Source organism: Berghia stephanieae, chromosome 3 (genome assembly GCF_034508935.2).
Source record: "Berghia stephanieae isolate SIO BIC M18660-M18661 chromosome 3, UCSD_Bste_1.3, whole genome shotgun sequence".
NCBI classification, from domain to species: Eukaryota; Metazoa; Mollusca; class Gastropoda; order Nudibranchia; family Aeolidiidae; genus Berghia; species Berghia stephanieae.
In genome coordinates, this window is record NC_088362.1 from 49,340,697 (window position 1) to 49,355,696 (window position 15,000).

At 37.3% G+C, this 15,000-nt stretch overlaps 2 protein-coding genes across 2 annotated transcripts in view; both read right to left on the reverse strand.

The window, feature by feature from the left end:
- The window catches only part of LOC144967905 (innexin unc-9-like), a 29,159-nt gene extending 17,422 nt beyond the window's left edge, over positions 1-11,737 (reverse strand). The window contains exon 1 of the mRNA XM_078905663.1: positions 11,640-11,737. The gene's annotated coding sequence lies outside the window, so the exon portion shown is untranslated. The remainder of the gene's footprint in view (positions 1-11,639) is intronic.
- Positions 4,965-11,734, reverse strand: LOC144969267 (innexin-19-like). The gene is made up of 4 exons (XM_078908379.1): positions 11,629-11,734; positions 6,719-6,984; positions 5,407-5,516; positions 4,965-4,968 (listed from the first exon to the last, which is right to left on the reverse strand). Exons 2-4 carry the CDS (start codon positions 6,980-6,982, stop codon positions 4,965-4,967), a joined length of 378 nt encoding a protein of 125 aa, XP_078764505.1. The 5' UTR covers positions 6,983-6,984; positions 11,629-11,734.
- Positions 11,738-15,000: the final 3,263 nt, after the last annotated feature.

Sequence of the window (15,000 nt, forward strand, 5' to 3'; positions counted from 1 at the left end):
GGTCAAAAGAAATCTTACTTTTTATTAAAATCACCTTCAATTTTCAAACATATTTATCAAAGACTTGAAACAGAATAAGATAGTGTTTGGGATTAATTTCTTTGACTTCAATTATGATTTCTCCATCCCCATTGAAATTAAAATTCCCTAATAGTTAACTGAGGAAAAAGAAAAGATTCAATCCACTAAACAATCTCACTTTTCAGCTATTTTTTCTCGTATTTATGTCATCAAAAGGGCCTTCACTATCTTATGATCTATAAAAGTAAATAAAATCATATTTGATGATAAACTTTTTTCATTCTGTAATTCTGTAAATAATTGAATGGGAATTCATAGGAGTAAAACTTTAGAAGTCATCATCATTGCCTTTTTCACCCTGGGTCAGGGTATAGGCCACAGACAAACAGTTTCCATCCTTCTCTATCCTGAGCCAACTTTTTTATCTCATTCCAGGTCTTACCACTTCTCTGTATATCAGCTTCTTTAATTCTTCTCCATGTTCCTCGTGGCCTTCCCCTTGATCTTCTGCCCTGAGGGTTCCAGTCCAATACTTTCTTTGTTATAGTTGAGTCATTCTTTCTAAGCGTGTGTCCAATCCACCTCCATCGTCTTCTTCCTATATCCTCTCCTACTGGTTTCTGCTGTGTTCTTTTCCATACTTCTTCATTTTTTATTCTATCCATCCATTTTATTCTGAGTAGCTTACGCATGCACCTGTTTACAAAAATCTGTACCCTCCTTATACATGCCTGTGATGCGTTCCAAGTTTCACATCCATACAGTAGGACAGACTTCACGTTTGAGTTGAAAAGTCTTAGCTTTAGTTGAAGGGAGATATCTTTAGTTCTCCAAACTCTGTTCAAAGATGTGAATGCAGCCTGTGCCTTTCCTATTCGTGCTTTCACCTCTGCTTCCGTGCCTCCATCCTTGTCAATTATACTTCCGAGATAGCAGAAAGTGTCTATATCTTCGAGTTCCTGATCTTTTACTTTGATCTGCTCCCTTTGACGCGTACCTATCCTCAAGACCTTTGACTTTACAGGGTGTATTCTTAGACCAATTGATTCCGAGAGGCTGTTTATAATTGTGGTTTTTGCTTGCATCTGGTCCTGGGTGTGGGACAAAAGAGCCAGATCATCTGCAAAATCCAGATCATCCAACTGTGTCCAGGGGGTCCACTGTATCCCATTTCTTCTCCCTTTGGAGGTTTCCTTCATTAGCCAATCAATGCAAGGATGAACAGGAATGGAGAGAGCAAGCATCCCTGCTTGACACCAGTCTTAATTTCAAAGCTGTCAGTCAGCTGATCTTCATGTACAACCCTGCAACTTGATCCTTCATACATTTCCTTAATGAGGTTTACTATCTTTTCAGGGAGTCCATAATGTGCCAGAATTTTCCACAATGTTGCTCTGTCAATACTGTCGAAAGCCTTCTCGTAATCCAGAAAGTTGACAATAAGAGGAGAGTTCCATTCTATAGACTGTTCCACTATGACTCGCAGAGAGGCAATCTGGTCGGTGGTTGAACGGTTTTTCCGAAAACCTGCCTGTTCGTCCCGCAGTTTAGCATCTGTTGCATTCTTAATTCTCTCTAAAATAATACGGTTGAAAACCTTTCCTGGGATAGAAAGAAGAGTGATGCCTCGATAATTATTACAATTACTGAGGTCCCCTTTCTTTGGAAGCTTGATAAGATGTCCTTCCTTCCAATCCTTTGGGAATATCCCGTCATTCCAGATTCTCTCAAATAGTGGGTGCAGGGCCTCAGCATTTCTTTCCGCATCAACTTTTAGAGCCTCCGGTGGAATCTGGTCTGGTCCAGCAGCTTTCCCCCTTTTCATCTTGTTAATGGCACCCACAATCTCTGCTATCGATGGTGGATCACAGCTAATTGGTAGCTCATTCCTTGCAGGCAAAATTTCTGGCTGGTTGTCTGGTGGTGGTCTGTTCAGAAGGCAGTTGAAATGTTCCCTCCATCGTTCAGATTGAGCCTCTTTTCCAAAAATAGTTTTCCCATCTTTGTCTTTGACTGGTACCTCTGGTTTCCCATATTTTCCAGCAAGTGTCTTGGTAGTTTGATAAAGGATCCTCATGTGTCCTCCAGTCGCTGCTGCTTCTGCTTTCTCTGCAAGTCTGTTCATGAATGCTTCCTTGTCTTTCTTCACAGATCTTTTGACTTCCTTAGCTATGGCTCGATACTGCTCTTGTGCATCCAGTCTTGAAGCCCTTGTTCGGCTTGCATTCACTTGTTCCTTCCTTGTTCTCCTCTTTTCAATAAGGTCCAAGGTGGTTGGACTTATCCATTCTTTATGTTCCGATTTCTTTACCCCCAATACCTCGTGGCAAGTTGTTATGTAAACTTCCTTGATCTTTGCCCAATGTGACTCTACATCTATGTCCTCCTCGAGCTCAGTAAGAGGTTGGAATCTATTACTCAATTGTAGTTTGAATTCCTCATTCTTTTCCCCATCAAGTGCATTCACCTCGAATTTTCTTCTTGTATGTGATCTGGCCCCGTGTTTTCTGAGTCGGAGCTTAAGCTTTGCCAATAGCAGGTGGTGGTCTGATCCAACATCTGCCCCTCTCCGCACTGTCACATCTTCCAATGAACGTCTGAATCTACGAGAGATACAAAAATGATCAATCTGATTCTCTGTCACACCATCTGGTGAGACCCAAGTTGCTTTGTGGATCCTCTTATGGGGAACACTGATCCTCCAATCACCAAACTGTTGAATGCACAGAAATTTGCAAATCTCTCACCATTATCATTCATTTCTCCCATGCCATGACGTCCCATGATACCTTCATAGCCTACGTTATCCTGTCCCACTTTTGCATTAGCATCTCCCATCAATATGTTGATGTCTTTCCTTGGCAACTTGTCAATGACTTGTTGTAGCAGACCATAAAATGTATCTTTGTCCTCATCTGTTGCATCATTTGTTGGGGCATAGATCTGTACAATGTTCATGCTGATCTTCTTACTCCGTGTTGTAAAGGACGCCATGATGATCCTTTCTCCGCATTGTTCCCATCCTCTCAGTGACTTCTGAGCAAACTTGCTTAGAATTATTCCTACTCCCTGTGTATGAATCCCGTCCCCTCTCCCTGAATATAAAATCTTCTCCCCAGACTTGAGGTGTTTCTGTCCGGATTGTATCCAGTGGGTTTCGCTTACTCCAAGTATATGCAGCCTGTATCTTCTCATCTCAGTCACAACTTGAGAGCTTTTTCCTGCTTCATACATGGTGCGAACGTTCCACGACGCAATTCGAAGCTGCTTGTTTGGCGAAGACGTCATCGGTCAGCAGAGTCCTTTCGGCTTTGTCTGTTGTCCTTCATAAATTCTGTAATTCCAGAAACTCTTCGGTCGCCCAAGCTAAAAAAAGGATTTGGTTTGTCTGTCTGTGTTTCTGTAACGGTTTGAGTTTAACGGAAAGGGGTGTTAACCCTTTGCCAACCCCCAACCTGGAGGACCAGGTGACTCAAAGATGGGGGAATCACACACCATTAGTCGCCTTTTACGACACGCTGGCTTGGCGTTGGGCTATTCTTGACCCTCTCAGTTGAGGGACCCCGGACACCACACGGGATTTAGAAGTCATGGGAAAATGGTATCTATCGGGGCTGACACTATCAGTCCTTTACCTTCTTAGCACTCTGACCAATCCGACTCTTCATGAAATGAAAAGGTTTGCGATTTATCTTCAGCCAGATCTCCAGATACTCAGCCAGAATAGCAAATGTAGAATCTCGTTTCTGTTTGGGGTCAAAGGTCGATTCCGTTACCATTCCAACCATCTTCTCAATCTGAGTGCCAGAGTATTCGTTGCATTCCGACCAGATCAGAGATGGGAATTTGAAGAGAAATGCCTGGAATGTGTAAAACACATGAGACACATGGGACATCATCGTATATAACCATAATAAACACTAAAATTAGACTACATTACAAGAATAGAATAAAAAGGTTCCATGGCTCTCTTGGCTCTAATTGCCACCTGACTACAAGAGAGACTGCATCTTTCTATCCAATGTATCAAACATGCTGTGGCTTTGCCAAAAATTTCTTAAAACTTACAATGCCTGAACACTTTATTCCAGTGACGTACACTCTTCTGAAATATTCTAACAATCTTTTTTTTTAATAATCATAATTTTTCTGTTTTGACGAAATTCAACACACACATTGTGTTTTGTTTTTGTTTTGTTGTTTTTTTTTGTTGGGTTATTTCTTTTTTTTTTTAATGAAGTAAAAACTTGTTCTCATGCCATCCTGCATAGAGCAGGTAACTTCGTGATCATGATAGCCAAAGATCAGTTGAACAATCAGACTATCATCAATTTTGTCATAGCACAAAGCAACAAATAATTCATATTACTGTTACTTAATACGCTTCAACAGTCGTAATGTCACTTCCCTCGTAATGACGCATGGTAACTTAGTAACTGGCTCTAAACTATCGAACAATGGTGGACGCTCTTATAAAATATTTCTCTGACGAGCATAAAAGCGTATCCAGAGGAAAAAAAAAACATAAATCTGATCATGTTTTGACTTTTACACATTCTGATCACAAGACATATGAAAAGTTCTATCCAGCATGAAGAATAAAAAGTACAGATTTTCTTTGTTTAGTACCACGATGGCCGCCGTTGCTGGGTGACGTGACATAAGACCATTGAATCCAATTATTTGAAGCAAAATAAAACCCTTTGGACTGGTCTATATCCACCGGACAATACATCTATTTCATCCAATTAATCCCATTTTTGCAAAATTTATTGTGCATGTGAGAAATGTTTGGCCAAGTCCAAAACATACTTGATACATTAGATATAAAGGTGCAGTCTCTTTTGTAGTAAGTTGTCCACTAGAGCCACAATGTCTATGGAACCAATATTATCCTTGTAATGTGGACTGAACGACTGTAGTCATAGTGACAATCAATATAATCATCTACAAAAAGATCAAAGGAACAATTATAATTATATAACAGTAATGATAAAAATGGTAGCCTAATAATGACTCGAGTCCATTGAAACGTAAACTATTCCAAGCACTTAAGGATGCATAGTAGTCCTTCAGAGACATTCGACTCATGGAGCCGGAGTTTATCCCAGTTTCCATAGCGTGAAATGGACAATAGCAATTGCTTGCTATCCTTCGGATGGAAGGCTAGTCTATCGTAAAGTACTTTCCACCAAATCTAATAGACTCAACTATCCATTCACTACCGGGTGGACAAAATCTCGACTGCACCCAGGTTCCTTTGCATGTGAAGAGAGTGCTCTACCCACTGAGCTATCAGGACCCCCTTAAGGATGCATGCTTACACAATAAAGAGATACATATTTATTACCATTTTCATCAATAGAATATTATCATCATTATTACCTGCACGAAAAATAAAACGGTAACCCATCTGTAGAAATTGATTTCACCAAACTCTGCTTCAGGTGTGAATTCTCGGGACCTGCCAATCCTGCTTTGAGTGGGTATGGGGTCTATAGGAGAAAAATTAGGGAACCATTAAAAAGATATGCAGAGTGCATTTTGGAGTTGGAACTGTGACCCCCATATATCAAAGTAATTCAAAAAAAGAATGACATGAAGCTGCAACCGAATGGATTGGATTGGATTATATCAGGATGAAATTGATGTCAAAAAATGAATTTTGAATCTAAACTAAATGTTAAGAACTAGGAAATTTGATACTTTTTTATAGCTTAAAAATTGACTGTCAAACTTCTCTATTAAAATATGTTTATTTACTCAACTTTCACTATGAAGAATAAAATTCAATTTTCATCATTTGGTTTATCTCAGCATAATACTACCAGATGAAGGGAATAGGGCGACATGCACTTATTTGCAGGTCTGATAGCCGAGTGCAATTATGGGCTTGATTTAACATTTTTGTAATGAAGAATAAAGAATGCAAACAAGTAGATATCGGATTAAGGCCATAAGTAACAGTTCTGCAAAACATTTTCACATTCTCTATCTATGCTTCATATATACTTCATTATCTTTTATGATTATATTGAGAATTTCTACATTGAATCAACCTTAATATATATATATATATATATATATATATATAATATATATATATATATATATATATATAATAATATATATATTTATATATAAAGTCAATGCAGATTAGTGTTAAGAGAAAAGAAAAGAAGTCACCCACAATCTATTGGACTGACTACAAAATAGTAACATTGATTTTTAAGTGCCTCCATGGATCTACTCCAAAATACATTAATTAACTTACTGAATTGAAATCTGCTGTTCAGAGCTTATGATTGTCCACCGATGTGTCTCACTATGCAGACCTCAAAACAAATTAAATGCAGATAAAAGAGCTTTTTCATCTTTTGGACCCTCAATTTGGAATAATTTACCCTTTGAAGTTAGAAATTCATATCCCTACAGGCATTCAAAAGCAGGCTAAAGTCAAATTAATTTAGAAAAAAATTCTTAGCTTAATTTTTTAAATATACTTTTAAAACATCTGAATATAATTCTGTGTTGAAAGTATTTTAAATATTGTTATAAATTTAATAGCTGTAGAAATGTCTAATAATATTTTTGTACAGTGCCTAGACTTCATATTGCTTCCAGATGTTGGCACTACATAAATGTACAAATGTACGCTATAATTTAAAAATAACGAAATTTATGATAATTTACCTACCTCACCCAAATTAGACATATTTGGAAATTTGTAGAGTTTATGACCCCAGCAGTAGGAATTGACATGACCTTGGAAGTGTTGCCAGTTTGACATGTTCACCCAACAATCCAGTGGTTCTCCGACCATTTCCTTCAGGCCGATCAGAAATCCAGCAAAGGCAAGTAAACAAACAGTGACAAAGTGATGAAGCTGGTCGACTGTGTCATCGTCACGGACTGTTTGTCGGATTTTTAGATTGGGTAGGCCTTGCAGTAAAGTTTCCATTTCTAAGGATTTGAACAGATAAACATTGATAAGGTTCTAAAAAGATGAATGAAAACCTTAACTTAACCTTAAATTGATAAACAAAACAGAGTTCAGTCACCATATCTTTAAAAGTAGAATACTATCATTCCTAAAGATTTGTCGGGAGAATTATTTTAAAAATATAAAAAATGTTAATGAGCTTTTATATAGCGCAATATCCACTAAATATGCTCAAACGCTTTACAAGGGTCCCTGGTCAACAGCAATATTTAACATGTAGGATGGGACATGATGCCTGTTGGCGATATTACAATTTTTCGGACAAAGATAACGCTGTTAACGGCCAGGTACTCATTTTACACCTGAGTACGGTGAGAGAATGTGAGTAAAGAGCCTTTTCCAAGGACTCAACTATGCGCCAAGCACGAGGCTCGAACACAGGACCTTCCGATCCGAAAGCGAGTGTCATACCACTAGACCACATAGCCGCACAATTTGTCTGGCGAATTAAAAAAAGAATATTGCAACCAATATCTACTCAAAGTCAAAGCACCCTTACAAGGGGTCCCAAGCCAACAGCAAACTTAGCATGTAGCATGATCCCTGTAAGGCACACAATCACATTTTATTTTGACAGAGACTTTATTGTGACATTTTACACCTACCTGAATACAGTGAGATAATATGACTTAAGAGCAAGACTTAAACCAAGGACATCTAAGTCACAAGCTGAGCGTCAAGCAACTTGATCACAACAGGGACAGCTGGTAATAATGGGCAGGGTGGGCAAATACCAGCCTGTTTTTTTCAAGTTATATGCTGTATTCCCAGGTCCGAAATAATCAAATTTAAATTAGATAATTTCAAAAGTTACTACTTAAACTTGATACTTCGTGTACTGAAATCAATTTGTGTGTATATTTTATAGATTGCGAATCACCATGCACCCCGTAATTCATAAACCGGGATACGCTCCTGTTCTTTTTATCACCCCCCCCCCCAACCCCCCCTCCCCCCCGGCCCCAACCACTCCACTCCACTCCGCCCACATCGTCATCTCATCGTCACGTCGTCTGACGGTGAACTAACTCCGATTTTTGCTGTCTGGCCTCTCTAGTACTAGGTCGGGCTAATTCAAATGAGCCCACCTTATTAACTAGTGAACACTAAATAGAGATTTTGGCAAACGAACTTTTTCTTATTTATTGCCTTACTTGTGCTGAAAAGGTTCCAGTATTGAATTAAATTTATTAATTTACTAATATTATATCAATTTAATATTAATTTGTGTTGTTTTTATATATTTGTTTATCCATTTAAATTATTTCTTTTTTTTTTCTCGTTTTCTTTAGTGTTTCTCAAAACTCATTTATTTAAATTGTTTTCTTATTTGTTTGTTGTTGTTGTTGTTGTTTTGTTGTTGTTGTTTGTTTTTTTAACAAATTAATTTGTTAGTTCTTTTTTTTTTAATTCTTAAAGTAATTACCGCTGTATTTTTATTGCCAGACTAAATAATTTTACAAAACAATGTAATTTTCTATTGTATTCCCTCTAATAAAACAAAACACTTTTATTCAAAAGTCACGACAAAATAAATATATAAAATACAACCACCATTTTGGTTTTCTCAATAATTGAATTAGTATACGAGAAATACTCTTCTGAGTCAGGAGAGAGTTGAATTCTAACTAAGTTATAGAGGAAATAAATACGTTTAAAAGTTAGGGTGGGCAGATTCCGTACTTGCCCGTCCTGAAGCTAATACATACATAAGATGGTTCGCGATGAAGAGGCGGGAAGCTAGGGGTTGGTTGGGTAAGGAGCAAAGATAACACGGTCGTTATTGTGATGATAGTCAAACGAACGCATGAGGAGAGATTGGAAACATTATTTTGTCTTAATTGTATTGTATGAATTATTGGCGAAAGCCTAAGATTAAATAAACTTTGTTTTTGTTTGTCTTATTTTGACTATGGAACTGATACTTGTCATAGTCGACCTGCTTACTTTAAATAGGAAAATAAAAATCGTAGTTTTCAGGGCTAATAAAATCGTAGATATTTTAACTACCCTTTAAAAAAATCACCGGAATTTTCGTCTGTTTTGATAGATATCAATTTTTTTTAAAAACGAGAGAAAATAATTGGAAACGTAATAATGATGGTGATGGTGGTATAGTGGTAGCGGTGGTGGTAGTAGTAATGAAGATGGTAATATTATTATTATTATTATTATTATTATTATTATTATTATTATTATTATTATTATATTATTATTATTATTATTATTATTATTATTGTTATTATTATTATTATTATTATTATTATTATTATTATTGTATTATTATTATTAATTATTATTATTATTATTATTATTATTATATTATTATATTATATTGACGTATTGTGTATTACTATTGTTTATTTTTTGGTGGTTATTAATGGTATCAGTTTATTGTTTGGTTCCATTTACCATTTTTTTCCCACTTTCATGTATGTGGTCATCAAATTGTATGATTTATTGGCGAAAGCCTAAGATTGAATAAACTTTGTAATATCGTATGGTAATCATCATCATCATCATCATCATCATCATCATCATCATCATCATCATCATCACCATTAACAACAACAACAACAATATTAACAAGTACAACAATAGCAATAAAAACAATATCAACATCATCATACAATTTCCGTCATCGTCTCCACAACTATCATTCTAACCAACACTACCACCAAAATCACTACCATAATTACATCCTCCTCCACCTCCACCACCACCACCACCGCTACCACTATTCCAACCACTACCACCACCGGCACAATCATTCTAACCACCAAGAGAGCAGTAAAAATGATGCAATTTGAGCTCTGAATGAAACTCGAGTCATATCGCTGTTGTTGCTTCTCGATGAAAACTTTAAGGTTACTACGTACTACTGAAAACCAGAAATATGTAACAGAAATATTAATATCGCCGTTGAGGGATTAAAGCATCTCTTTAATTTTTCGAGTGAACGAAATAGACTTGTATTGTCAAGGTGTTGTCGCATTATGTCTCGTCGCTTTATTTTTTAGTTGTATTCTCTTTCGTGATTCATTTTTAATTACGTTTGGAATAATTAAAATCTACTGGTATTGTCATTTCATTGTGAATGTGATTATTTGTGGTTGAAATATTTTTTGTTTAAAGGTGAAAAAAATTTTTTATTAAATAAAAAAAAATAATATATATATGTAATAATATATATATATATATATATATATATATATATATATATATATATATATATATATATATATATATATATATATATATATATATATATATATATATATATATATATATATATAATATATATATGTGTGTGTGTGTGTGTGTGTGTGTGACCGAATCATCTTTGCCCCAACACTGTAAATAGGCTAGAACCGCCACTGGATCACAAAGCCACATTAAGTCATATGTATTATCAAATCAATCAATGTTTGAGAACAAAGAGGAAATGAATCTATTCTCAACTCATTACTTTGGTTCCTGCCCCCATCCCTCTGTTTATTCAGTTGTGATTGGGTGGTTGTGTCTATTACATCAGGCAGAATCTTTACTTTATGATAGGCAAGCCATTTTCAATACACCAACAAGTGTAACAGTAAAGTTCTGCTACGGGTTAGAAATTAAAAAATTATCAATCCAGTTGTAGTAAGTTATATTTTAAACGATTTTCTATTAAATTTTAAGACTTTTTATATGTAAAAAAGTGCAATCTTATTTGTGTTTGGCGGTTCCTCAATTTCAATATAAAAATATATCATGTCTCTATATATATGGATGTCAATTGGCAGTCAGTAATGGGGACGTTCCAGTCACATTTTAAAATTTATCCTCTTTTGCAGAGGAAAAAATCTAATAAAAAAATAATATTGTGGCCTTTATCCACGTCAAAAAGTGATCGGGGTGGCTCATCGTGTCATGAGTCATATATAGAATCTAATTTTTTTTCTTTTCTATAATGCTTTTTTTTTTTCGTTTAAATTTTTCATTTTTCTTTTAAAATAGAAATATCCAACCTGATCCCCCATGTGAGAACCTTACAAAAGTTCATAATAAAAACACAATGGATGTGGAAATATGACCCCCCCCCCCCCCCCCCCCCCCCCCCAACCACCCCTTTTAAAGTACAATGAAAATTAATTGCCCCTGACCCAAGATAAGAAAACTATAGAGAGGGACAAGTAAAATTCTTGCCAAATTCGATAGCTTGCTTGAAACATTTAAATAGAAATACCTTTCGACTATCGATTAAGCGAGACACTATAATTAAAGGCAATAATTAGATAAGCATCTCAGCCTACGCCTACGCGCATCATCCTGTCGAGGCAGTAGGCGAGGATGGAGAGAAAAATAAAGTTTTGTAAAAGTGACTCACATAAAAGGAGACAACACAAGACTCACAACAGCCTTTGCTTTCGATAGGCGACAAACAATAAGTATAAGGACACATCAAATAAAAAGTAACATTAAGTTTAAGAAATAAATACACAAATATAAATGATAAATGAATGTGACAAAAAGGATATAGAAATATAAGAAAGGTCGTATATTATTGCCAGAACTCTATAACAAATAACGATGCATGTCATCATCAATTCAATAAAACATACTTTCCACTCACATAATCACTGTATGTCTACCAGAAAGCAAATAAAAGGACACTTTTTACTTTCAGAAAGTCTGTCCAAATATCTCACTCAGTCAATCAGTGGTCAGTAGTGTTGGGTTATTTGATCGCTTTTACTCGATCGACGATCGAGCGCCAAGCCACGAGTCAGTGCTCGATCTCAATACCGGAAGAGCGAGTTAGTAAAACGATCACTCGATCGTAAAACGATCACTCGATCGTAAAACGATCAGGCGGGTTGTGAGCTTGAGACGATCTTGACACGTGAGACGAGCTTGAGACGATCAGGATTCGAGCGAGCGGAGGGTAACGAGTGTTTCGAATCATTTCAAATTCAAACGATCACAGTTTGCCATCCGATACCAATCGCCAATGTTTGCACACGGTAGTCTGTGGTTCTTCCACAGCCCTCACTCCTTGTCAGATGTTAGTGTGTCTGGGTGGCAGTGGCAGGGAAATTCGTATAGGTGTATCACGCGTGTGTGACAAGACTTCATTAAACCTACTAAAGTTTGACTATCACACACACACACACACACACACACACACACACACACACACACACTAAGGCCATTTCTATGACACACACGCATCCCTCTATCAATGAACACTCCTACAGTTGTGCGGCTATGTGGTCTAGTCATGACGTAACTATAGGTAGTACTCTAGTCGATCATGGGTCTCGTGCATTATAATGGTCTAGTGGTATGACACCCGCTTTGGGATCGAAAGTCCTGGGTTCGAGCCTCGCGCTCGGTGCATAGTTGAGTCTTTGGACAAGGCTCTTTACTCACATTCTCTCACCGTACTCAGGTGTAAAATGAGTACCTGGCCGTTAACAGCGTTGTCTTTGTCTGAAAAATTGTAATATCGCCTAACAGGCGGCATGTCCCGTCCTACATATTAAATGTTGCTGTTGACCGGGACCCCTTTACAAAGCGCTTTGATCACATTTAGTGGATATTGTAAAGCTCAATTTTTTAAAGTAAAACATTAGCTTTGAATATGGAATGTTTCAATTTTAGATGCCTGTGTATTCTTTGTTAGTTCCCATCATCATCATCATCATCATCATCATCAGGGGCAGCGGTACGGTCTTTGGTTGGCACCCGAAAGGTACCGAGTTCGATCACCCGCCGCTGAGTGGTCTTGAGCAAGTCACCTTGCCCTAACTAAATTTGCGGCGCTGCACTGCGGCTATCGCTTGGGTTATTCCAGTCTTCCCTTAGAATAGACCCGAAAGACGAATCTCCCATATGGGATGAATAAAGGGAATTATGTTTAATTTATTTATCATCACCATCATATCAGCGGGATCATCATCATCACCACCACCACCACCCTAATAATAATGGATAAAATAAATATCAACACATTTCAATGTAATAATCAATCTAAAATCAATCAGTGCTCCTAAAAGACCCTTTGATTTCTTTGTCTAATTCGTTCCATACTTTTGGAGTCCCGACAAAGAAAGATTTTCAGCTAACTATAGTTTATATATGGGAATATTAATCAGTCGTTTATATTGGAATCGGAGTTGTCTAGCAGGTGTATTAGTTCAAAGCGCATTTCCAAGGATTTACCATGCTCAATGAACTTCACAATATTTAATTTAATTTATTCCTCCGGCACGCCATATCGACCATACATCCATTTCGTCGTACAGTAGGTACCGATCGCTGTTTGGAGTCTTTTTGTATTAAAGCTCTTTACAATACCCGTCATTGCTTATAAGATAAGAATACATTCACACCTGAGTCAAGTGCCTGACACACGGACTTAACGTCTGGATCACAATTTTCAACAATCACTGTCACTCATCCGGCCATTGACAAGGCTTGATTTTGTGACAAGAGACACCGTACCACTGAGCGACCGAACAAATAATCACCATCTGCGCCATCGTCATCATCATCATCATTATCATCATCCTCATCACAGCCGTAACAGCCAGCAAAACCACAATCATCATCTTCGGGTCCAGTCTATCCGTGTGGGGGGTGGGGTGGAACCTGCTAAAATATTTCATTTTTAAACAGAAACACGATAATCATCATCATCATCATCGTCGTCATCCATTGTCGTCGGCATCGTTATCATCGTGTCCGGGCAATCCGTGTGTGTCTGGTGTGGAACCTGCTAAATATTATTATTATCTACCTACCTAATAAAAACACACCATTCTTGTTCATTTATTTTTCAAATAATGAAATGAAAGGCACGACCTTTCCCGCACACACAAGAGGCGATGACGACCAGTGACAAATTATGGGAGGTGGGGCGGCCGACAACTTTTGGCGCGACATAAATATGAAATGTTAAGGTGACAGCGGGATGGTGGTGGTGCGAGGGGGTCTCAACCCTTCACCATCAACAACTGTTTGATGACGTGTGTGTGTGTGTGTGTGTGTGTGTGTGTGTGTGTGTGTATGTGTGTGTGATGCGACGAACGATCATAATCAAGGCTGCCAGACAGCCAGATTTCTTCTTGCCCAAGTAGTCAAATAGACCCCAAATAGCCAAACACCACAAGCATTCTGACTCCCTTGAAAAACTCATTTGTTTTGATTAACAAAACAATCGACTACAGTTGGATAAACTTATCTTTTCATTTTTTTTAAATAAAAGATTTTTTTTTTTTAATGAATAATAATAGAAAAGCGTTTCTTAGTAACCAATTTTGAACTTGGCCATCTGGCAGCCCCCATCATAACCAGCTGCAGTCAAGCCAGCCACAGACATAAGAGAGGGAGGGTATGTGAAGTTTCCTGTGGCAAACGAGTTGCTCGTGTTTTTTTTTTCAAACGAATCACTGCTCGATGACGTCACTGACTCGAAACCCGCCCGAAACCGACTCGATTTTAGAGGACTCGATCGAAAACCCGCTCGATTTGATCGTTTCAAACTCGACCCAGCACTAGTGGTCAGAGCCTGAGCTAGTTGAGCTAGTGATGGGCGAGTATCCGGGTACCTGTGGTAACGTCAATCCCAGAACACAAACGGGCATACGATAACGGGAAAGGTACCTGTAATATTTGCTATTTTACGGAAATTTAAATAATATTAAAACATATTTATTTCGCATCAGGAAAAGTCGTATTTTCCCCTGAAGATGATGACAAGAAAACTGCAGAACAACTGTTGTACCAGTTATTAAACACATTTATCGGAAATTAAAAAGGGTCTAGCCTATTCTTTCATAGAACCAATTTTCTCCAGTCGCAAAGTCGGATGGCGAAAGCCTGAGATTGAATTTGAAACTTTTAATATAATATGTGACCAGACGTCTCAAAACGGTATTAAATCGGGATGAAACTGATGCTAAAAAGTCAAATTAAAGCTAAACTGGTCA